This window comes from Alosa pseudoharengus, unplaced genomic scaffold (assembly GCF_046254945.1).
Source record: "Alosa pseudoharengus isolate Yale_2024_CS ecotype anadromous, Long Island Sound unplaced genomic scaffold, YU_APseudo_1.1 YU_APseudo_1.1_scf_11, whole genome shotgun sequence".
Classification (NCBI taxonomy): domain Eukaryota; kingdom Metazoa; phylum Chordata; class Actinopteri; order Clupeiformes; family Clupeidae; genus Alosa; species Alosa pseudoharengus.
In genome coordinates this window covers 32,309,524-32,334,987 of record NW_027468576.1, presented here as the reverse complement: position 1 = coordinate 32,334,987, position 25,464 = coordinate 32,309,524, and the positions used below count along the sequence as shown (strand labels likewise).

Here is a 25,464-nt window from a genome sequence, read left to right as displayed (position 1 = left end):
TTTCAATAATGAAAGTGTTTCTCTGTGCTCAAAAATATACATGCAGTTGGTTGCAGACTGCAAATGGCTGCAAGACAGCGTATACTCTCATGCATTATCCACCAAAAGCGAGCCAGTTGAGAGATAGTGGTGATGAATGATTCTCTAAAATGTCTTACCGTTTCTTTCTGTGAAAGTGTATTATTAAAAAAAATGATTGTAACCACTGCTCTGGGTGCATACATTTTGTATGGCAGTGTTTGAGATAAGGACAATTCTATGACAAGGTTTCGGTTCAGTGGGAGGTGTTGAAAGAAACTCGTGCTCTCAGAACTCCCACAGGTTTGGTGGTTATTTGAGGAACTGTAGGGTAGAAGTCACTAAAGTAAAACCTCATTCAAAGACTGGCCTTACTTTGTCATTTCATATTTCTAATGGTTCCTTCCCATTTAAAGATCTTCATAGGCTAAGCAACTATTGTTTGTATTGGCTTTAGCTTACAGTATCCACATAGTCTAACATTGTCTAAAAGACCAGGATGAGGACAATCATTAAACTCAATATATGCGAAATCTAAATTAGTACAGGTGAGAACAGAGTTAAGTCGTCTGAACACCTGTGTTACAGTAGCCCACCACCACCACATTATTATTGCATGCCCAATGCAAAACATTGGGGGCGCAACAGAGGCAGAACGACGATTACCAAATCGACGAGTGCTTGTCCTTCATGGTAGCATGCTCGACAGCACTGACGTGAGGTTTGTGTTACCAAGAAGGTGTCAGTTTTTTAAGGCAATGTTTGCGTTATTCGCATAGTCTAGGCCTACTTTAGTGGACGTTTAACATTTCAGATGCTAACGTTAGGCTATCAGAGGCGAGTATAGTGTCAGTCGTTAGCATGTTGCGTTCTTCCATGCACGACTTTACATGCTCTTTTATGGGTAGATTCAGTACGCTGATGTCAGTCGAACTTGGCAAAAGCGACAAGTCTCCTGGGGTTTTGCACATATCGAAAAGTAACTCGATTCAAAGCAGAGCTGATTCTCATTCATGTATCGGAGCATCGGGTCCCTCCGATGGAAAAAGCCCAGATAATGCAAAAACACAACTGACTGCCAACGATCTAGAAATCCACAGGCTACACAAGAAGGCATGTGAGGTAAGGACATAGGCAAAATAAAATATTTTCCAAAATATAGGTGAGGGAAGGCAGGAATTCGCCTCGTGGTGTTACACCGTCATGGAATCGTGTAGCTACATGGGTAGTGTCTGATGGTGACCGTGGTCTGGCAATTGATGAACTATTGAAACTGTTTTGTCATTCATTTTGTAGATGTCTACAACTATCGTGCCGACCTATAGTCTACTTTTTCATACAATGTCTTCTTCGTGTTTGAGAGACCTTCGTGAAATGCCCAACTGCTTCAGCTTGTCCAAAAAATTATTTACAATCCTGTGACACGTTGGTGGCGTCAAGAGAATTTCCCTACCTCTTTAGACGCCACGAAACGGCACTATGGCGAAACTGTGCAGACAGTGCCAGCGCCACCATGGTGAGACGAGATGCCATGCGAAATGACATACCATGTCACCAAAGAGCCGCAGGCCTTTCTGCCAATGTAGCCTGTCACAGCTGAACCTAGCAGTCCCTCCTCTTGAAGCAGACTGAGATGACGGCCACAAACTTCAGAGTGGCTCGCCAACTGCCTCTGTACTTTTAAACAGACGAGTACACAGCACTGTAAACAGTACCCTTTGCACAGGTCCATTGTCTCCGCTCATTATTCCAAAACCATCTTAAATGAAGACCGACTTTAAAAGAAGTATGGATCCTTTGCATAGGTGTTTCCTCTGTGAAATGCTCACTGTTTTTAAGTGGCAAAACACCAGCAGACTTCACCAGCAAGGAAGGTTTACTGACTTTATCAGTAGACCTGCTTGGTGAATTACCTAATGGAATAACCTGTTATATGAATAGCCACTATTGGGCAATATTGCAGTCTGGCGAGATTATGAAGAGGCCTCTTTTGGCATTTATATTGCATTAGTTTATGCTATAGCCTAAATATCACAAGAAAGAAGAGGCCTCTTCACAAGCTCACCAGAATCCAATATTATCCAATAGTACATTGCCAGCTGTGACAGGGATATAACATGGCATCTCTCCAGTGCAGTATTATGGTTACAAATTATTTGTGGCAATTAGTTTATTGCTAGAAATATTTTGTAGCCATAATAATGGCCAATATAGTATATCACAGAAATATATTTTAATCAAAATGTTTAGTTCCTTTCAACTCAACAATAACAAAAACAGCACTGGAGGGATACCGTTTTATATCACTGTCACTGCTGGTAATGTAAGTGGTCACAGCACTGTGCTAGCCAATCATGCAACCAATTTATCCTCACAGTCCCCCTCACACAGAGTGTGTTAAACACATGGAGTGAGCCAACAGCTGGACTGTGGGAGTTATTTTTTATTTAAATATTTATGCATTATTTTCCCTTTTTCTTCAGAAAAATCAAGTCGTTCTTTGATGTGAATCAGAGGGCTGAGAGTTGTCTGACTGCATAGTCTTGTGTAATTTTCTTGTTAACCCCCTACATAGCTGCAATTACAGAACGGCTCTGATATCTTTTTGTCTTATTTTTTTCCTTCAATTTTCTGTGTTTTGTTTGTACAATCTATGAATATTCACAGGCTCAAAAGAGACTTTACATTGACCCATCGACAGGATACAAGGTATTCACAGCTTTTGCTCATCTCAAGAGAGGAAAGTGTTGTGGGAGTGCCTGTAGACATGTAAGTTTTGTTAACCCTAAATCAATGTGATGGTGCACACCAGCATTTCACATTTGATACCGCCACATACCATCTTGTTCTGACTTGAAACACTAAATTGCTATGTTTTTTTTTTTTTGTAGTGTCCATATGGCCAAGTCAACGTAGAGGATACAGCAAAGAAGAAGCATTTCAATTCGTTGTTTTACGTGTGACGATGTTCCGAGGTAACTGCGGGAGTTAGTATGCCAAGTGTAGTTTGTGCTCTCTCTCACTCATTCTGGACTGTTTGAAGGACTGGTCTCCTTAACCACATTTGTTTTAAGTGATGAAATACCAGGAATCCAAGTGCAACCCCCATCCCTTGAACCAGCATGAATCACAGTTATCCATTGTGATTTAAGTCTCCGAGCTATTGGTCAGCTCCTCTCTTGCAAAGGCGCATGAACTCAAGCCTTTTGTTTTAATCGTGAATATTTTATCATGGCTGGTGGTTTGTTCTTTTGATGTCTCTCGACCCTAGCCTCGATGTTGCCTTGATATTTTAAACATGTTGAATAAAAACATCCAGCTGGTCTCTCAGGCTCAGTGCAATGCTGTGCGTTGATCAAATTACACGTTTGGAGTGATTGCACAAAAAACAATCTAACAGGTGATAATGACCTTGCATTGAGTAGGAGTGTGTTGACATTGCAATTGAGCCCAAATAAGATGAGACACAAAAGAGCAGAGTGTTGACCTTTATTAACCTATGCTGTTATTAAATTATTAAGAACGAAAGCCATGCATGTACCATACGACTACTGGCCCCTAGAGGATGGAGAGGACATGCCCTAACCTGACCTTTGTAACTGTGTCATCACCGAGAATGCCCTGTTTGCTGCACTCTTGGCAAGGATGGTGCATATGCCTACAGGCATGTTTACACCTGAAGCACTCGGCGTTCTGTTCACATTAAAGAAATGCGCCACCTCACACTGGCTACCTCAACTGGACATAACTCATTTTATATTCAAATTGCGGGTATATGTATATTTGAGTTGATACTGGGAGCTGGGGATAACAAGGAAATAAACCTTCTGAAAGAGAATTTAGCATCAGGTATTTTTTCCATGTTTGTTTTGTTATGCAGGAATGTTGGTGACAATCTCATACTGTGCATGGAAGGCTTAGAACAGACTACTAAAGGAAAGAAAGTTCTTCATAGCAGGAGCATTTCTAACATCCTAATGCATGTCTAAAAAAGTCAGGGGCAAAGGGCTTATGCAAGATACACTTTGACACCATCTGAATGAATGTCACTGTTAACAAACATGCCACACACACCAACAGGCTCTTTCTGCCCCCCCCCCCCACACACACACATCTTCATCTTGCACAACAACCTTCTGGAAAAGTATTGCGTCTAAATTTATTTGTGGCTTATCTCTCGAAACCAAATGAACTCTCTATTAGACCACACCAGCACATTGTTCCAATCCATAGCCAGAGAAAAAATGTTGATTTTAAAACAAAATGGACAGTGGGACAGCATGCATATTTTTTTTGTATATATACAATATTTTATATACAGTATATATTGTTGATTGGATAACAGGCCCCCTCCTTTGCTCTCCCAACCAAAACATAAAACCCTTCCATGTGTGCTTGCCTGTGTCTGAAGGAGCAAGCGCAGACGGTGTCTGGGGGAATGGGTCTTCAGCAGCCACAGCAGCAGCAGCCCAGCCCAGCCCATCACAGCTGCCTGGCAGCTCGGCCACAGCCTCCAGTCTCCCACGTCAGGTAGGTTCCCAGGCTCAGGGAGGCTGTGCTGATCAAAAGCAAAGCCCTGCAAGCGTCTACAAGGAGACTCATGATCTCAACAGCACCAGGGTCGGGCAGCTTTGAGAAGGCTGGGGGGAGGGAAAAAGAGAGAGAGAGAGGATGGTTGAGTGGGAGAGGGAGGGAGGGAGGAAGGGGTGGGTGGGTGTTTGGGTGGTTGGGGAGAGGTGGGATGCGTCGTCAGTCGGGATGAGAGGCAAATTTATTTTGGCGAATTCTGAGCCGGAGCAGCGAAGCGTGCCGGCAACAACATTTTCTAGCGGGGAGGCAAAGGTGTCACACTCATCAAGTACCTGGACCTGCCTGCCACGGGCCCCTGCGAGTTTTGCCTAGGGACTTGTCTGTCACGTCGCAGTAGATGCATTGCCATTCAGGGCTCCCGTTCCCCAGCTCCTGCAGCCCTGACCATGAAATAGGCCAACTTTCATGTCTGCTTCATTCCTCTGCGTCCACAGACTACAGAGATGGCACAGTCTTGGGCGTCTTTTTTCCCTGTTTTTTTTTTTCTTCTCCTTACTACTACCCCCTCCTCCACCACCACCTCCTCCATTTCTCAGCATTGGGTGACTGAAACACAAACACCGCATGGTACTTCGTGTCTGCCCAAGACAGATTTCTGTGAGCCTTGCTCGAGCAAAATAGGAAAGAAAATGTCTATGCTTTCACGTGTCAGGACCCAATGTTAAAAGTGGTAGCTGTTAGCAGTTGTGTGTATTTGAGAACTAGTTTGGGGAGCACTGGAGTAAAAGCTAAATCCCCAGAAAAGGTCACCTTTCTAAGGATTTAACACATGCATTGTGTATTTAATGCAATTTATTTAAACATGAGTCAAAGTTGACATATGACTTAAGAATTAATGAAGATCCCAAATTTCCATATTGTAGTGTATGAACAATGTTACACAACATAAGTAGAATATTACTTTAGCTTGGATGCATTAACAGTAGCATTTGAAAGAGAACAAAGGAAACCTGAAACCTTAACAATCTGTAATCGTCACAATATGTGTTAGACTCAACAGCTGAAATTGGTTTATTTTATTACTGACCAGGCGCACAAAGGAAAAGGTGTGATGGAACATCATTCTCCATGTCCATAATAAGAAAATTACGGGGAGATAACTCGTTTCGGAATAAACTATGATAACATTACTTATGGGCTGATAGGCTATAGCCCAAATGAAAGGGCCATGTGTTTCTCACTGCACAGTGACCTTCAGATGCAACATATGCTACAATGAAGTGGGGCACCACGCGAGAGCACGGAGCCAAAGCACCACAGACTGGAACCAGTTCCAGGCAGCGCTGTCCTCTCCAGATGATGCTGGTCTAGGCTGCGAGCCCTGCGGCAGAGTCAGAGGACGGGCAGGGGTATCCACATCGAGCAGCCAGAGGGGGAACCGAGGGCGGGCCATGATACATGGGGCATTAGCTATGTGTGAGAGTATATGAGCAGCTTCAACAAAACATCAGCATCTGGTGTGTGCGTGTGTGTGTCCGTATGCATGTGCGTGTGTGTGTGTGACTTTATGTGTACAATATAAAGTATGTGGCTGTGAAGATATAATGGGAAAGTATATGTGTGTGCCAAGTTGAGCAGCAGCTGAGCAGCCCCCGCATCCCTGCAACAGAGACAATGTCACTCAGCCCCAAGGCTGCGGGTTATGAAGTGGTCAGATTCATAGGCTCCCCTGTGGTAGGAGCCAGGGCCCTGAAAAAAAGCCCACAACATATCTGAATGACAGTCAGGATGCCAGATTCCTTTGGACAGGCCTGCAAATAGCAGTGCAGAAACAGCAGGCATCACTCCTGGTGATCCAGCCAGTCCACCAGGCTCCACGATGCCAGATGTGGCATCCTCAATTACTCCAAAGTCCAGCCTCATACTTTTTTTAAAATCATGGATCATTTGTTTAAAATGTGGGCTGCAATAAAGACAAATAAATATATAGGCTTCATGTTTGATTGCATTATTCCACAGATTTGGATAGCAGAAATTCCCTGTATTGATAAACTCATGGATTTCCTGTGAAAATCTAGGAGGAAGGTTATTGGTCTGTGTTGGCTACTTTAATTGGGCTGTGGGTTATTTTAACGGGGGAGTATTTGGTAAAGATATACCAGGGACTTATGATTCAAGTTATAAAGCTCGTCAATACATAATCAAGGATGAAATAAAACCAAATGCCTTGAAACCAGGTTGTGCGTTTTGATTTTGTCATGGCAGTAATTATTTGCTCTGCTCCGACAGTCGTGTGTTATCATTTGCTTAATAGAAGGCACTGGCCGCTAGTTCACTAACTTCTCTCCTATCAGTGTTTCTTCCCAGCGTCAGGAGACGATGGCTGCGCAGCGGAGATTGCCCTCTGAAGTGAACCCACAGAGCCAAGATATAACTTTCAGAGGAAGAACTTGACTATAAAAAACAGCCATACTCAGTGGCGCATGTTGCAACAACAGCCGAGCCACAGCTGCTTTATAGAACTATGCTGCATTTAGGACTACGCAGCAGAACTGAACTATTCTGCCTCCTCATTGCTCGTGTTGTGTAGGTTATCAGACGGTTGCGCAAACGGCTAATACGGAGTTCTTCGATATGGGAGAAAGCTTGCTTTAAATTTGCCTATAGGCTACCTCAAAGGGTAGGCTATAGGAGATAGCCTTTTATAAAATAATCACATTTCGATTAAATCGACGAAAATCTCGAGGTTACGCAGTTTAAGAATGCAAATGAAGAATCGTCAGTTGTCAGGGTGGTTATTGAGAAGACCCGGATCAAAACAGCACTTTTCTTATAGTGTCTTTGACGACATTTTCAAATAATGAAATTGCCAGTGAATCAGTGACCATCACAATCCATCATCGTGCAGTGATATCTCGTATTTCATTGTCCTTTGATTTATCATTAATTAAACTCTTACTCGAATTACGAATAAATATTAAACCTGCACTACTTCAGGCTAAGTGGTGAACAATGACAGGCCTTTCGTCGAGTGTGGCATTTCTAAAGGCCTTGCGAGTTACCCTCGCCTTTGCACCTTCGCTTTTAATTCATTTGACCTTAATAAGCTCAACGTGTCTTTCAAAACCATGAAAACAGTATTAATTGTGAGGAGCAAGAGTCACAGTCAGTCAATGAACTCCCGTAGGTGTGCCGCGGGGTTATGAGCGCAGACATGAAGGTGTGACACTGTTCGTTTTGGATTCACCAGGTGACGCCCACCTATTGCGCACGGCCTAGCCTTGCGGATAATATTTAGGATAATATTTTAGGTTTGAACAAACGATACAGATGCATATAAATCTGCCGAGTGTATCTTAATGTTTATAAGTGGCTGTAGTGTGACTGATTTTTAAATATTATGGGAAATGTGGCACTTATTTTCTCCACCCATACACACCAACTCCAAAACATAAAAGGCGATGGTTGATTCAATCAAAACAGTCATGTAAACTATTTGCTTCAAGGGGTCAACTATAGAGTTTCTCTATAACAAGTTTAAAACGTCAGAATTCATATTGTTAAGGGTAAGGGGACCTGGGTTCGCCCCAGACCACCGTTTGGGCATGACCTCCAAATATCGAATATTTCCTGCCGTGGATTTGCAAGCTCCTGATGAGAACCTACATTGATCAAGAAAATTGTTAATAGGCGTGTGGTTACAAGATAGCCTATGCATTATGCTTCTGCTTTTCAGCAGGCTGCTAAATGTAGAATCCTATGTTGGTCTGTGATTTAGTTCATCTTTTGTGTGGCGTGTTTGAACATAAGTGTCTGGGTTAGGCTACATTAAATCTTGTTCAGTACTGGGTTATTTTAATTGACACACCCGGGGACTAGGACAAACGAGGGACACCCCCTTCCACCGATATTCTCCTCTCTCCGGTACTACACACTTATCGCGCCGTTTCAGTTTAGCGGATGTCCAGCAGCTCCAGGTAAGACGCATCGCACTGACGTGCCCAAATAATGTCATTATACAGAAGGCAAAATTTGATATCCAAAATGTACCCTATCTTTTGCACTTTAAGTCAACTAGAATTTCAGATGGGAAAATCCTCCAGCCTAATTAGCAAGAACTGCATTAGCATTTATGACAGATAGCAAGTGAAGGATGGCGAGGGGGTAGACACAAATACAGTCCTGTTAAAGGTGTAGGCTGACACCGTATGCTGAATGAAAGCATCATGTTGTGAATTAATTTTGTCGTCAGTTGATAGCCTATGTTTATGCTCTCATTACACTCAAAAAGTAATCGGAACTGGTTTAACCTATATTACTTTTGTTTGTGCTCTATAAAGGTATATTCAGACCTGATAAATATTTCTAATTAAAGATACAGCAAAATGCAATAAATTAGGGGTGATATTTATTAACTTGAAAATGGGTTTCTCCGTCGACAGACACATTCAAAGCATAAAATGTTTTATACTTTTTAAAAATTAGCAGCCCATTTTACATTAATTTCGATCAGTTAATGCTATAGTTATATTTATAGACTAAAGCTAAAAGCTCAAATTAGACAATATATTCGGGATAGATTTTCATGTAGCCTAGATTAGGTATGGTTTAGGTCATAAATTACGCATTTACTATTTCTGTAACGATAACCCCCTTAGGATTTTTTTTTGCCTTCCACAAAGTGTCTTAGTTGTTTCTTTAACGATGCATTTAGACTCAACCGTGTTAAACGGAATTAAAAGAATCAAAGACGCATAACGAAATGTAGGCCTATGTAAGAATAATGACATCATTGGTCTGCCTAAACAATAAATACATTGATTATTCCATTGTCTCAACATAAGGCCTATGACGAATCCCACTGCAATCGATGCAAGTTAATTAAATGTAATATCATCAGGAGGACATATCAGTTTGTGTGTAAGGTGGTGTCATTTTCACTCACTCAGTGGACAACAGTATGAAACTGACAGAGCGAAAATGTACTCGGTTAAGTTTCCGCCAGCTTACCTCATACAAACATTGGCAATAGCCTACGTTATCACGGATCACGGGTCTTTGATAGGCCACTGTAATAAACCACGAACGATGCCGTAGTCATTATAATGTAACCGAATGTCAGATGCAAATGTAACACCTTTATTTAGAACTGTTGTGGACTGAAGCACCCGCACCTGCAACTAATCCTAATTTGAGGAATTCCTCTTTCAGATAAGAACCGGTCTCCTTTGTCCACGTCCCACACACTTAGGCTACACACACAAAACAAAAACTAAATTCGGATCAATAATCTGAGCTCAGATTGCTCCAAAAGAGAGGGACATCAGCAGGATACATTTCACAGTGCAACAGTGAGCCAATGCAATACCCTGACACAGAAACGCCCGTATTCACCTTGAATAAACAACGGTTGTCTAGTGTCTAAAGGCAAGCGCTTTAACCCTGTTGTGAGGCAACTGGTGTGTTATTGGAAGCTGTGATCAGGATTTAATGGAAAGGCCGGAGAGTCTTTACTAGACGTAATCGTATTAATTACAGTGAAAGGAAACCCTGCTGATTTCACTTTAAAGGCATTTGAAATGATAGGGACAATCCTTGTTGTAGCGGATAGTAATGACGCCCTTTGGATAATCAAACACAAAAAACACCTATTTTCTGGTACAGCCAACACATCCTGTCATTCAGAGATTTAAATGACAGAGATGATATCCTCATCCAACCAAAGTTAACCGGTATCTTATCATCAATTTACGCATACGGAAAAGTCGGAGAGCACGGAGAATTTGGAGAGGCTATTGCTACATATTCCATACTCGCATAACACAGGAATGAGCTTGTTAAAAAAGCAAACAGAAAATCTTAAGAGCTTACACAGCAGCAACATTATTAAAAATGCTTGCACATTTCAGACAACATTCAATGTAACTGTATTTTAATAGCAAATAATAAACTGTACATCATATGCATTACAAGTCATCAGTTTCAGCCATTTCTAAAAGTTTTTTTACGCTCTGTCAATTTTCCCCATCATTTTTTTGAAGGCTGCAGTCCTTATGTAGCCATTTGAAAATGAGTAAAATTGAATTAGAACTGAGTAAAATTAGTCAATATGATCTCAACATCGTAAAGACTATAGCCTATTTTAAAACTCACATTTAAAGGATTAAAATAAAAGTAGGACAAACCATTTCATCTTAGTTAAATGGCTGTCAGTAATCCCTTCCATAATTTAACTTTACGTCGTAGATCCTAAACTGATAAATGATCAGTCAAAAAAAGAAGTAAATTGTCAATACCAAATGCTTTCTCCAGGCTGGTGCTGCCCATCACAGGGGGCTTTGTGAAGAGAGGGACAGGTCTCTTTGTTGGAAAACAGAAATCAGTGGCAATGAAGAGATGGGGAACTCCTCCTACCCAATGATCCCAACTGGGCAGGCTTGTGCTCTCTCTCTTTCACTGCACAAATAGGACACGGCTCTCCAAAATCAGCCAGTCCCAACCTGACCTTCAACGGCTAAAGCACACTAACAAGGAAATTGAGGACTTTTTTTTTAATTTCCTGAAAACACAAAAGGTTAACGCTGACAACAATATTAGGTTATTCTTTTGGGTTCTACTTCGACTGCCTTATCGTCTGGACTATACTTGGTTTTCTTGCTGTGGGTGTGTGTGTCTGTGTTTTTTCCCTTTCTTGCAAGGAGGGGGAGTCGCTCTTAAGATTTCCTCTGCTCCTGGACGCTTCATATGTTCAGTTGGTTTCCAACAAATTGAGGCATTGCAACTCATCTGTGTGAATCTCCAACAGCAGATCTCAGATGCGCTAAGATTGCGGAAAGGAAGGCTGTATATGGAAGTTGTGGGGTGCAAGGCAAAAGAAAGCAGTTGCACATTGCGTCCAGCAGCCATGCTTTTCCACGGCATCTCCGGGGATCACATTCAAGGAATCATGGAGGAGATGGAGAGGAGATCCAAAACGGATTCTCGTCTCGCCAAAGGGGTGCAAATGAACGGAAGAGAAACGGTAAGATTTTAGGTTTTATTTATGAGTTCTTCATTTTCGTAATTTCCTCCAGTTCCACTCACTACAGCCATAGTTCCGATGGCCTCAAGATGCTAAGAAGTCGGTAAAAAATCCACTTAAGTTTAGTGGCAAGACTAGCCCTATCGACATGACATGTTTAACTCGAGTGAGGGATAACAAACGATCCGACCTCATAATTGCATGAATCCATTGGTTCCAACATGAGGTTAACACGAGGCTACAACTGTTTGTTTAAATCACTAAAGTGCCCAAGACCATAATTATGGATGACAGATCATTTCATTGTAATTAGGCTACTGCCCTATGTATTAGGCTACTGATTATGTGCTTTCATTATCCTGCCAATTATTGAACTCAAACCATTTGAAGCAACTGGTCCCAAGTTTGTAACATTTGTAAGATGAAAATGTCAAAAAGGATAGGCCTGTATTAACAAGAAAACTGTATTCAAGTTATCAAAAGTGAGGGACAATAAATAAACTAACTTACAGGCTGATGCATGTAGCATACATCTAATTAGGCCATATCTGAATACATTAACAACATAACGAAATATACATGTACATTTTTGTCATCAATGAAAAATGTAAAACGACTCTAAATCACTGTTCAATTCATCTTATTCATTTTCAAGTCATTCCGTGAATACACTATGCTGTTTGGCCATACCTCTGAAATCAACTTGGATTTCAAAGTAAGCAAATTATAAATCATATTTACATTTTTTTGGACAGCACAATGTAAAACAATTTAATAGTACAGTAGCCTAATTCAACGAAACCCTTTTATACACGGTTATTGTCAGTTTGCCCTGGCAGAACTATACATTTAGGATGTGACACATTTAATTAAGTAGGCCTAGATGTGGTTTAGATATTTTATTTTAAAAAAAAACTTACAAATAGACGTTTACAATATGTCCCAGGTCTGATTTTATTCGTATATTTTACATGCGTAATACTCTTGACTGCACTCTGTTTGAATGATGTTTCTGTATGATTATCCCAGACAATGCCCAACATGAATCCAGAGAAGCCTGCCCTGTGCGCCGGCTGTGGAGGAAAGATCTCGGATAGATACTACCTGCTGGCTGTGGACAAGCAGTGGCACCTCAGGTGTCTCAAGTGCTGTGAATGTAAACTGGCCCTGGAGTCAGAACTCACATGCTTCGCCAAGGATGGTAGCATTTACTGCAAAGAGGATTACTATAGGTAAGAACAAGGTGTTTTGGAAATGGTTACTGTTAATATCGTCTTGGAAAATGCTGTTGGACTTCTGGATCGCATCCTTAGAAAACATAGAAATGTAGCATGTGCAAAATGCATCCCTTGCATCTTATATCAGGCTGTAGGCTAAGTCGTGTAGTAGTCTGCATGTAAAGAAAACTGTCATAATTGATTTACATTAATTGGGATGAATAGATGCACATATACTTCATACCAAACGCAGTTCTGGTGATGGTTAAGTCAAGCAAATGATACTCAACATACGTGAACATGGTCTAGACATTTAAAGGTTAAGAATCAACAGGCTCCAAGCGTCATTGTTTTTATGTTACCCTACAATTCAAATGATCTTCATAAACCTCATTAAATACATATCTAGGCCTATATACGAAAAATTACTTTTGGGGCTGATAAAGGAGAAATTGTAAATATGTTTTTCCTGTTCCAGAAGGTTCTCCGTGCAGAGATGTGCCCGCTGCCACCTCGGGATCTCGGCCTCGGAAATGGTGATGCGCGCGAGGGACTCCGTGTACCATCTCAGTTGCTTCACGTGCACCACCTGCAACAAGACACTGACGACGGGCGACCATTTCGGCATGAAAGACAACTTGGTTTACTGTAGGGTTCATTTCGAGACCCTTGTGCAGGGAGACTACCACCCCCAGTTGAACTACGCCGAGTTAGCGGCTAAAGGCGCAGGGCTAGCTTTGCCTTACTTCAACGGCACCGGCGGGACGGTTCAGAAGGGAAGGCCCAGGAAAAGAAAAAGTCCGGCCATGGGGATAGACATAGCCAGTTACAACTCAGGTGAGTCGGCTGTTGTGTGTGGATGAAGCTGAGAAGAATCAAATATGTGTAATGTCAAAACGCACGTGATCTATTAGCCTATATCATTGTCGCGCTCGCTCATGGTCATGCACAGCATGTGTGTGTTTGTGAGTGTGTGTGTGTGTGTGATGTTGACCACATTTTCTTATGACCAAGCACACTTCTTATGGCAGCCTACCTTTTCTTATTTACACAGTGTCATATGACTATTTAGAGAAGCGACGCATTTGGAGTGTTCCAGATCTGTCCTTTTAATATATTCTTATCTTGTGTACCTTAATTCAACTATAGGCCAACGCATTCCCTAAAGGCCTTGATTCCTCAAATACTGTTAATTATTATTATTATTATTATTATTATTATTATTATTATTATTATTATTATTTTATTAGCATAGGCTATAAAATAGATGACGTTCTAAATTGTTTAATTTAAATGGACCTTTAATAATCGTGCAACAATAAATTGTCCTATAATAGCCTCATGTACAAGTACCGATTAATAACTGCATAACTGTAATGTTGCCAGTTCACTTATCAACAAGATTTAAAGAGTGAACTCATGACCTACGCCCATCCACGTGCAAGAGATCATAGTAATTTGGTCTTGCGGCAGAGGTTTTCGCACGGAACGGTTTCTTCATGTTCCCTCTGCTTGTGTAGGCCTAGTTGGCAAAGCCGTCATAGCCCTGCATTACTTTACAATTCAGCAAGAAAAAACTTATATTCAAACACTGAATGTCGTAGCCTAATCCATGCCCGCAGTGCTTCTTTTGTTGTCGCTGTAGCAATTAGTGTTTGCTTGAGAAAGTTTGGCTTTGTGTGCCAGGTCTCTGCTGTTCTTCATGAATGGGGAGAAGTGAGGGTAATCTGCGTGTTAATTGTTCTGTGTTAATTAAAGGTGACGTCGGAATCCCTGGCTTGCAACCAGTTTTAAAATGGCCGCTTGAAGGTCACTAAAGTTCCCAGCATTAGAAGACCATAGTGGGCAATAGAACATTTTTTTTATTGAAAACGTAGAAGCAATAGCCTGGTTTCAGATGCAGAATAAGTTTTGTGACATTGCCTCTATTTGTTATCATAGTCGTCATAGTTGTTCAATGTAGCCTAGGCCTAATCGACCAGAAGATGTAGCCCACCACTTCCCAAGTCTTACAATAGGCCATACAGTTGTAGCTGCAATTTCATCTCTTATCGTGCCATGTTTATTTTTGTTCATTTATCCGTCATAGGCTATTTATTAATTTTAAAGCGGATGATAAGACATCGAAATTATTGTAAAAAGTTTATGCTTGTTAATATCAATGATATTATTCATGAGAAACCTTGCCTTGTAACCCATTGTTTCCAAACGTAATCGGATTTTAGTGGGACGAATATTTAAAACAGCCACCGGGCCTACAACAAAGAGAAATGTTTTTTCAAATCAAATCTTGTAGGCTATTTATCATTGAAACATTTCAACATTTTCACTCTAATATTTGCAATAGCCTAATACGATGTGTTGGTTATAGTATTAAAAACGAATAGCCTAGGCATATCCTAACGCAAAATTCCAGCTTGACTGTTGTTCCTAATTTATCTCCCTGTACATTTGCTGACAGAGACCCCTGCTGGATGATACTGGACTAAAATAAATAAATAAATAAATAAATACACATTATTCGTGGTTTAAAGACCAATATGCATATATTTTTTAATTTAAATAGAACAGGCTTGAATCCGTGCAGAGGAAAACAACAACACTGGTCTAACCGTTAGATAAGATGTCAGTAGGCCTATGGCCCATAAAGACATTCAAATAGCTTACACACTCGAAAACAGATGCAATATCATTGATAAATTGTCTAAATAAAACGCGCCTGCTTCGCAGTATTGATATTGTTGAGCGTTATATGGTCTAAAACATTTAACAACGTCGATTTTAAACGAATAGCCTAGCTTACATTTGTAATGTGGTCTGTATCCATTTTCCGTAATTTCAAAATTCTGTACACCATTTTAGGCAGAAATAGCCTAGTCCATAGACACTGCTTATTAAAAAGAGCAATATCAAGGAATTGAACATGGGCTAACAAGCAACTCAACAGCGTAATTAAGTGGTTTTACAATTAATAGGTATCCAGAATAAACAAACCACTTGACAGCACAATCATCTGGTAGGCCTGGATGAGATGACATTTCTAAACTACATTTTGTGTCACACATCGTTTTGGAAACCAGTATGGAATGGCAGGTTTTGTTGTCCTCATTAACACCTCACTGCCAACATTATCAACACCCAGCCATGGGCTGTTTGAAAACAGGTTGTCAACTTTGAGACCCACATGCAGTCCTACACATTTTCAGTATATGGGAACTTTGAAGGGCATGCAAGGCTGAAGAAAAGTTTAACATTTGAAAACATATTAAAGAATATAATATAATAGAATACATCAAAGAATGGCATAGGCCTATCTAATCAATAGCTTAATGTAGGACCTTATTAAGTAGGCTAGCCAGCTTGTGTGTTAGAAAAAGCTAATAGAGTTTTTGGCAAAGCCTACTATTCATTTTCATAAATAAATTCCCCTCAGCATGTAGTATATTATAGAGATTTACTTGAGTTATCTACAGAATCATTCATTTTGTGTACTCTTCCTTTTTAGTCAAACAGTAATAACTGATTTTGGCTCTTTTAAATTAAGCATCCCTGTCTGCATATTTCCATTAACACTCCCGATTATGGAGCACACAGGCGAACAGACCTCAGATTTCTCATTTAATTAACAACTTTGCTTGTTTTATTTTGCTTTTTTTTTTTTGCCTCCCCCCTCTCTCCCCCCAATCTCTTCATACAAATGTCTTAGTGGAGAATGCACCGACAGCTAGGACCTGCTTGATCAGCTGTGTGCACTGATCAACACTTCAGTAGGCGCAGAGACTCCGCACACCATCTGTGCATCTCTCGCTCTGCTTCTGACGCCAGTCTCCTCTTCTGTCTCCTCCCCCCCCCCCCTCCACCCCCCGTCATCCCTGCTCAGGTTGTAACGAAAACGAAGCGGATCACCTGGATCGAGATCAGCAGGCCTACCCACCCTCCCAGAAGACCAAACGCATGCGCACGTCCTTCAAGCACCACCAGCTCCGCACCATGAAATCCTACTTCGCCATTAACCACAATCCGGACGCCAAGGATTTAAAACAACTGGCCCAGAAGACAGGCCTGACCAAAAGAGTTCTACAGGTAAGCCCTCATTAGCTTACAATGTTACTCCTCTTCCCCAATCTCAACCCAAAACAAAAGTCCATGCCTCGTCTCTCTGTCTGTCTGTCTCCCTCTCCCAAATCACCACATCTAACATCTTCCCTGATCAGAGGATGATTTCACTCCATGCATCCCATCTCTTTTGAGTTTACACTTTTAATGAGTTTTAATGTAGAGACTTATCTGAAGCTGTTTCTGTGTCATTGCATTGAATTGCCAAGTTGTCAACCTGAGTGTACACCAGGTCTTTCAGAGCAGACAGTGAGAGAAATGTGTATACATGTTTCATCCACTGCTTATTGTTAACGATTCCCAGACATTTGGTGCAAAATGATTATTAGAGATACATAATGCCAAAATGAGTGAGAACCTTATTTTTCCTAAGAATTTGTTAAAATCATTAAGGGGGTATATAGAATATACTATTTTATGTCATATACCACCATGACAAATCATTCTGTAGAAGTCCAATGTAGGACAATATATAGCCAACATCTGGGTGGATGCAACATTCTTGTACCAGCTGGCTTTACCTTCCTGATTTTGAAAAAGATGCAAAAACAACAATGATCAAACAACAACCACCAAAATTGGCTACCTACTCTCTTGCAGTACTTCCTTTAGTCACGCAGATGCTCTTAATTATGTTAATGATCCAACAAATCTAAAATGTAGATTAAATAATATTTATAAAATATATCTAAATAATAACAAAATGGCCTGTCAGAAAGTAGACACTTTAAAAAGACGTTGGGATTGGTTTGCAGGTTTGGTTCCAAAACGCACGAGCCAAATTCAGAAGGAACATTTTGCGGCAGGAGAACGGGGGTGTTGATAAGGCCGACGGTTCGTCACTGCCTCCGCCCTCCGCCGATGGCTCAGCGCTCACCCCTCCCAGCACGGCCACCACACTAACAGACCTGACCAATCCCTCAATCACTGTAGTCACCTCAGTCACCTCTAGTCTGGACAGCCAGGACTCGGGGAGCCCCTCACAAACTACCTTGACAAATCTTTTCTAACACGGGATTACATTTTTTGCTTACATTTCTTTATTTTTTTCCTATTTGTTTTTTTTTTTTTGTCTTCCTCCTCCAATTTTACATTTATAATTCTGATTATTAAAATAATAATAATGATTATTATTATGATTAAATCAGACACACCCTCAAGTCACCAGGGATATATCCCTGGACAAAGCAAAGAGCTCAGAAATGAAATTATTTTAAAAAATCATATTGATGTGAAGCATTGGCATCTGCTTGGCAACTGAGTTCGCAGTCAATGTATTTTTAGATATTTGTTTTTGTGTGGAGAAATTCTGATCTTTGGTAGTTATGTCAAGGGGCTGACTATCATTGACTTGGAAGATTGCTAAAGAAATAATTATTGGGACTGTTCAGTTTGTGTCATTTATTTGATTTCTAAATTGACTTTATGGTGGCTTATGTGTAATTTAACTTTAAATCCCATTTCTTGCCCAAAAAGAAATATGTATGTAATATGCGCTATGTCTGCAGTGTTCTATTAAAGCATATTTTAATATTTCCTTTGTGGAAATGTTTGAAATATTATTTTGTAGAATGTGCGGATAAAATCACGACACCATATTCATGACAGATAAATGTTTTGTTAATTAATTCGATTGTTATCAGACACAAGGCTAGAACAAAACAAATTTTTGCCAAGCAAATAAATCATATTAGTAAATCCTATGACTGGGTGTAAAACAGTATGGTACCTTTCAACAGCAGGTTAATTCTACATTTCTCGATTTTGTCTGAGTGTTAAAACTCAACAAATACAAATAGATATTGTGCTGGAGACCATGTATTTGTGTTTTAAATTTTCAAATGAATAGAAAGCTGGAGGATGGGCACTGTTTCTTAATTGATTGTCCTACATATACCAGAGAGCACTTTTCTAACTAGCATCAATCAGTTGGCTTCACAGTAGTTCAGCCCGACGGTAGTCCTGACACATTTGCACAACGACATGTAGTGCCCAGTGAAAAGTGCATTATTTTCATGATGCTCAGGGTGACGACGAGACTCTGAAGGAGGGAAGGTGTTGCATCATTTCATGGGGTGTAAGGGTGGTGTTGTGGGGATGTAGAGCTGACTACAAAAAATTCTCATGACCTCAGACAGCAGGAATATTGTGAAGGAGCCAATCTAGAGAAAAAAATGTCAACCATGGTTTTTTTCTCTTTTTCTTTTCTTTTTTTAATACGAAGATTTTTTGGACTGAATTTCTTTTCTTTATGGACACTTGCCACCGAACAGACCAAAAAATAATCCTGTTTTTTTTTCTGGGTGCTGAAGGGAGAGAGGGACAGAGAAAGACAGAGAAGTCTTTGCTGGGGTTTTAACATTTCATTGTAAGTGTCGAAATCTGTTCTAATGTAGAACAAAAAGCGGTACTTTAGATCTACTCAATGAAGTAGATGCTTAACTCAGTTCTACTATGTGCCTTACGCTATAACTTGGAGGAGAGTTTGTGAAATTCAGGATATATATGTCGTTTGTTATCTGATTCTTCACACCCTTCTGACGCCTCACTAGTTTTGTACTGTTTTTTGCATCTTATCTCTGAAGATCTTTTTAATGGTGTATCCTGTTAAAAAAGGGGGCGCGATGTCACAGAAAGCAGTTGTGCACTCTTTCACATATAGTTGGTAAATCCAAGAATCTTATATATTGATCTTCGTGTTAATAGTACAGTTAAGTGTTTTATCAAGATTGTCCATGTTTCCTTGTTTCTTGAAAAAAAGATGGTGTATAGAAACTATTTCCCCTCACATATTTATGGACCAAATGGTTGTTATATATCTTATTAAATTTTGTGTGAATAAAAATACTTTGCTTTAAAAGAGTTATTTTTCATTACACCAATTACCATTTTTATGTTGCCTCTCAGATGATTTGACTGTGTTTTGTTCTGCCAGACACTTACAAATGAAGCAGCATGAGTGGAGTGATTGATACAAATCAAAAACTAAAAGAGCAAAGATGAAAAATGTGTGCTATTATTTCTCAGTGTTGATTTTTTGCTCTTCCAATCTTTCACTGTGTTGAATATTTTAAGGTAATGCCCCATGGATTTGCACAAACCCCTGTGTTCAATTAAATAAAACAGGAGCTTAGGCCTGCTTGGTATTGCATGAACATAGTTATCTTTTTTAAAACATGAAATCACAGGGATGTAGGAGCTCACACGTTTATACATTATTAGGACTGAGGTGAAACTAAATGCATAGCTCTTAAAGTCAGGTTGCTCTGTAGTTTAATATATTGTTACTCTATGATTTCTTTCAGGGAGAACAAATCATGGGGCATTACAGCAATACTTCCCGACGTTTGAAAATTCCCTAAAGTATTAAAAGAAGGGGGAAACTTTGATGGGGAATCCTCACCATTGAAGACACAGACAATATTAGGATAAGATGATAGCGTCCACAAAAAAAAAGAAATAAAATCAAATAAAAAAATAAATAAATCAACAACAAAGCAAATGAAAATGGACGGACAAACAGCTTTAATAATGCCCTGAATGTTATGACTGACTCTTGGAGGGAAACACACAATATATGAACCTTCCTTACTGTAGAAAATTCTTTCACATTGCTCTTTGTAATTAAATGTCAATGGAGTAAAGATGCTAAACTAATCGTATGATAGCAATGCATTGCAAAACTGTTATAATATTATACTTGTATATACCAGAGCAACCTTACAGTAAGAGCAACTGTGTAGTTCAGCTGACGCACAAGTCCTCATGAGTGCATGTTTTTACACACACATATACACACAGACACATACACATACTGTACACATACACAGATACACACACACACACAAACACACACACACACACACACACACACACACACACACTATGATGATGACTTAAGCCTGCTTGCAAAAAATGTCCTTTGTTGCAAATGTCATTTTCATGACTGCAAGCAAGCCCCCCTAACAAATCCAGCAACAGAGTGTCCATCAACTGGAATTCTGGAGGAGACATTAGAGGTGGAATTTGGCCATATGGCCACATTGCATAAAAGAGAAATATAAAAACAAAAAAAAAAGATGAAAAAGAGATTAAAAGAATTAACGCTTTGCATGCACCTAAACATTAACATTGTGATATTTTGATTAATATCATTTGTGGCTTCATTTGTTATTCAGCTGTAAAATAAACAGGAACATGTCCAGTGTCAAGCCAGTATGTTTGCATGAAAAAAAAACAATTTTAGGACAGGACAGTTTCTTTACCTTTCTTATCAACATTTGTGCTATTGTGTATTTTTCCATGAATGTTCTAAAATAGGACATACCATCGTGCCAGCTATGTTTTTAAATAGTTATAAAAAATAGTTGTTTTGGCTCATCTCAATCAGTTACTCTGGAGTTTCTTTTTTGTAAATAAAAACATTTGTATGTGCGCTTCCATTCTTGTACTCCAGAACCCTTACAGTTTTGTAGTAGCATATGCACTCTTTTGGGTATAGTCCCATCTCACAGAATCCTATGTGTCAGCAGTCAGTCTTAGGGGGCCTCAATGAATATTGTCCCTTATGAGAGCCAGTAAACAGCAGTGTGTCGAATTCCTCTCACGTGGGAAATGCCGAAGACATGGCTCTCAACCAAACCTCGGTTCACTGGGGTGCCACTTAGTGTTTCCTGTTTGAGTGGTTGGAGGCTTATATTTTGCATGCCTGTATGACAGTGTACACAGTGTGTTCACCTGATAAATGACTATGGCTGTATGTGGTAATGCATCAAGCCAAGGGCTCTGCTGTAGGTGTGTGGTGCGGCTATGTCCAGCGCAGAAAATTCAGGCAGTGGTTTTTTAGAGTACACTTTTTTTTTCATTTTCATAAACTAAAAGGATGGCTTAACACATCTTAAACTTAAACACAGATCAATGTGTTTAATTAACCATTTATGTTTTCATGATATATATTCAAACACATCAAGTGTGTGTCGTAGGCTGGTCACTTTTGTTGTTGTTTCTTGTCAATTAACTTCTTGAATTACACATAATGTGAATGTAATGTGAGACTTGGCTTCTGTTGTTGCTGGAGTGAACATGCAGCCGACTGTTGCTAGATGCAAACGATCACAGATGCAGAAACGCAGGAGAGTCTCATGGTTATGTAGCCTGGGGGACATTCAGCACAATGTACAGAAAGCTTACAGAATCTGAAATACACACACTGGACAGAATGTCAAAACACTCTAAGAAAGGCAGTTTGTATTGGTGTAATGCATATATATGGTTTGGGCTGAATATGCACTGTGTATTGCCTTATCCTCTGAGAGTTGAGAATTGATGGTCTTTTTTTACTGTAAGAAAATACAGTTCAAAACAGATGTGTCTCTACGGGCTTCTTGAGAAGGTGAAACCGGGAGGCATCCTTAACAGTGAAGGCCCTGGGAGAATTCTGCTCTGATAAGCCCAGCGCACAAAGAGATCAAAGAGCACCAACGATAAGTCGACCAGGGGTGGGTTTTCAGGCAGAGAGAGAGAGAGAGAGAGAGAGAGAAAGAGAGAGGGAGAGGCGATGACCAGGAACAGGACTGGGGCAAGGACAGGCTCACCCTAAACCCACCTTCACCTTCTCCACCCCCACCTCCTCCACAAACAAACACCCAACACATCAGAGGTCCTCTCTGTCTCTTCAGGAGATGATGAACAATCAAGAACTGAGGAAGAATGTGTTTTTGGACTGTATGTTTGGTTCTTAGCCAATAATGGTTAGGCACTACATATACTGCACTGTTAAGCAAAATTATCTACATTCACCGTAATAAAAATCAAGACAGCTGAAACCTAATTGTTGCAGTTATAAATAAGACTGTATAATTCTATATCATATTTGCATCAGAATAAGCACTGATACAGAGTCAGAAATTGTGAAAAGGGACTGGGTGTTTCTCTACATTTCTGAAGAGCTGATGTTTTTTTCTGACCAGACACAATGACAGCATACTATTTCAGATAAAACAAAACAAGCCAAGCAAAATAACACAGAAAGGTGACACCAGATGACTGGCAGGATCAGAGAGCGGTGAGCCACCACCCGTCTGCTGCCTTGCTCAGCCCGCTAGCGCCTCTGATATGATGTCAGTTCAGTGTGTGTGTGTGTGTGTGTGTGTGTGTGTGTGTGTGTGTGTGTGTGTGTGTGTGTGTGTGTGTGTGTGTGAGTGTGGTGCTGGCAGTTCTGCACCATTGCCCCTTCCTTTTTCAGCAAGAGCATGTACATAGAGGATACTGCGCTGTCGCACACAAACGTGAGTGCACACCACACGTCCACTGCACACAGATGTATGTACACACTGGCCTATTGTAGCTTATCTCACACACACACAAACACACACTACACACACTGGCCTGTCATTTGCACCATACACACACACACACACACACACACACACACACACACAGAAACACACATACTCACACAAAAACACACCCACGCCCACGCCCAATCTCCTCTCAAGGTTGACAATCCCAACATGTGATACTTGACCCTGATGCCTGGAACACAACAGATATGTCCACCACAGGCAACAAGTCAGTGGGATTTGACAAGAGGGGTCATGAGGATGGTGGCCCATCGCTCATGGATGCACTCAGGTGTGGAGGCCACCCAGGTGTGAATCCACAGGAACAGGAGTCGGGCCAGGTGAGTATTTTGTACCTGCTGGTGGTACAGTGGTTCACACAGGGTTTTCTCCACAGTGTTCTACAGCCCAGGGCCACCCCCTCTCCATTAGGTTTGTGGTGATGCTGTAGTCAGCATCTCTGGCTCGGCTATTTGCCCATAATATGAGGTCAGCTTTAAAGTTGGTATGGAAATTATGGATAATGCATTATTTGAAACCACGCTACAATGGCCTTGTCCTCCAAAGATAAACATGCAAACAAACACAAAGAATGCAAACATATTGTTGTCTTTTCGACGGTTTGATTTTCAAAGAAGCATGGTCTTCACCAAGTTTAATTACTTTTTCGTGTGAAAAGACTTTTATATTAAAAAAAGCCTTTGAAAAACAACAAACAAAATCAAAAATAACCCAAGACTGCATAAATACATATGAACTTCACCGCTGTGAAAAGTCTTTGTTTTGATGTAGCTCGACCTCGCTCTCGCTTTCAGTGCTGCAGGAGGAACATTCCTGTGTGGTCCATCTGTTGGCTCTTCGAAAGCACGTCGTCATCAGTGCAGATGCTGCTCCGACTGAAGTTCATGAGCATGTACAATATGTTGACATGGGATTTTATACAGGGTAGAACAACATAAGGACTTGTCAAGCACTCAGGAATGCCAAGTACTCAAGAAAGCCCACAGAAGCTGACCCAAGCAGTACAGTGGGATTATGTCAGCATGCACGCTGACTGTTTAAAGGATACATACATAAAGACTTTTGAACTCTTTCCTGTACTATACTCTATTCAAACACCTAAGCCTTGTCCTACTCTCTCAGTCCGCTAGGGTCCCCTCAAGTTACCAAATAAGCAACATAATCTTTTTCTTTTAAAGGCAGGCTCCACGGGCACTCATAAAAGTTATTAGCATATGGGGGCATGTCGCCTATTATAAACCAGGAAACAGTTATTTTCTTAAAAAAAACCCAAAAAAAACATTCCTAAAACATTAGTTTTAGACTCTGAGTATGGCTAATATGAACCACACTTCATAATACAACAATTAAGGTGGGGTGGGTAAGTTGACTTCTATTGGTTAAAGCTTATAGTCCGGCAGCCAAAGGCCAGAATCTTGGTGAACCTGGTTTTGTCGGTTAAAATGTTTTCCTTGCTGTTTTTTGTTGCCTAGGGATTACTCAATAAGAATAGGGAGGGTGCCTGGTGATATTCCTTGAGCAATTCCCTATATTCATCTCTAAATGTGACCTAAATAGCGATTTTTCCATAAAAACACCAAATTCATTACCCTTTTGGAAGGACAGCATGAAATGTAAACCATTTTTTTCTTTTTCTTGCAGTAGTATGCCACACTGTGACCAACTTACAAGTCTTAGATCCAACTTTTCTCTTTTACCATCCCTACGGGATATGTCTGAAGTTGGAAAAAATGAATACAATAGTCAACTAAAGGAGTCAACATTGTCAACTTTATCACCCTTCTGCAAGGATAACAGTCTAAACCCATTTTTTTGTGGCAAACGTATGCTGAGGGAGAACATTAGGACCTTTGACCCCCATGACCTTGAGTACCTAATAGCTGATGTTCATCCTCACATTCTGAGTTACTATAGCAACATTGCCGCACCCAGAATGCCTGGTATTGCACTGTCAAGCGGCTGGGAGCATGACCCTTTTTGTTGGTTTTAGGCAAATTTGGTTAGCCTGGCCCCGCCCACCTAGATATTCTTTCAGGGAGATCTAGTCTGGAACACTATAGTTCATAACTGTTTCCCTCAGACAAGAAAAATGTCAGGCCAATCAGCGATGAGAGGGGAAGACGAAACTGAAACTTATTGTGATAAACAGAAGCAACAACACCTGCAAACATCAAAAAATGCAGTTGGAACAATGCAGTAA

The 25,464-nt window shown here is 40.4% G+C and overlaps 1 protein-coding gene and 1 long non-coding RNA gene across 4 annotated transcripts; both read left to right on the top strand.

Moving 5' to 3' along the window:
- The first annotated feature begins 1,093 nt into the window (after nucleotides 1-1,093).
- On the top strand, nucleotides 1,094-3,349 carry LOC143116466 (uncharacterized). Its single transcript, XR_012985790.1, has 3 exons — nucleotides 1,094-1,140; nucleotides 2,686-2,727; nucleotides 2,910-3,349. It is a non-coding gene; the product is annotated as an uncharacterized LOC143116466 (long non-coding RNA).
- Nucleotides 3,350-11,395: 8,046 nt separating this feature from the next.
- On the top strand, nucleotides 11,396-20,264 carry lhx9 (LIM homeobox 9). Of its 3 annotated transcripts, XM_076277665.1 has the most exons (6): nucleotides 11,396-11,569; nucleotides 12,599-12,801; nucleotides 13,265-13,623; nucleotides 14,432-14,437; nucleotides 16,667-16,869; nucleotides 17,658-17,912. In XM_076277665.1, exons 1-6 carry the CDS (start codon nucleotides 11,396-11,398, stop codon nucleotides 17,910-17,912), a joined length of 1,200 nt encoding a protein of 399 aa, XP_076133780.1. The 3 variants fall into 3 exon arrangements, with proteins under 3 accessions (XP_076133780.1, XP_076133781.1, XP_076133779.1); XM_076277666.1 differs by lacking the exons at nucleotides 14,432-14,437; nucleotides 17,658-17,912 and adding an exon at nucleotides 20,208-20,264; XM_076277664.1 differs by lacking the exon at nucleotides 14,432-14,437.
- The last annotated feature ends 5,200 nt before the right edge of the window (nucleotides 20,265-25,464 follow it).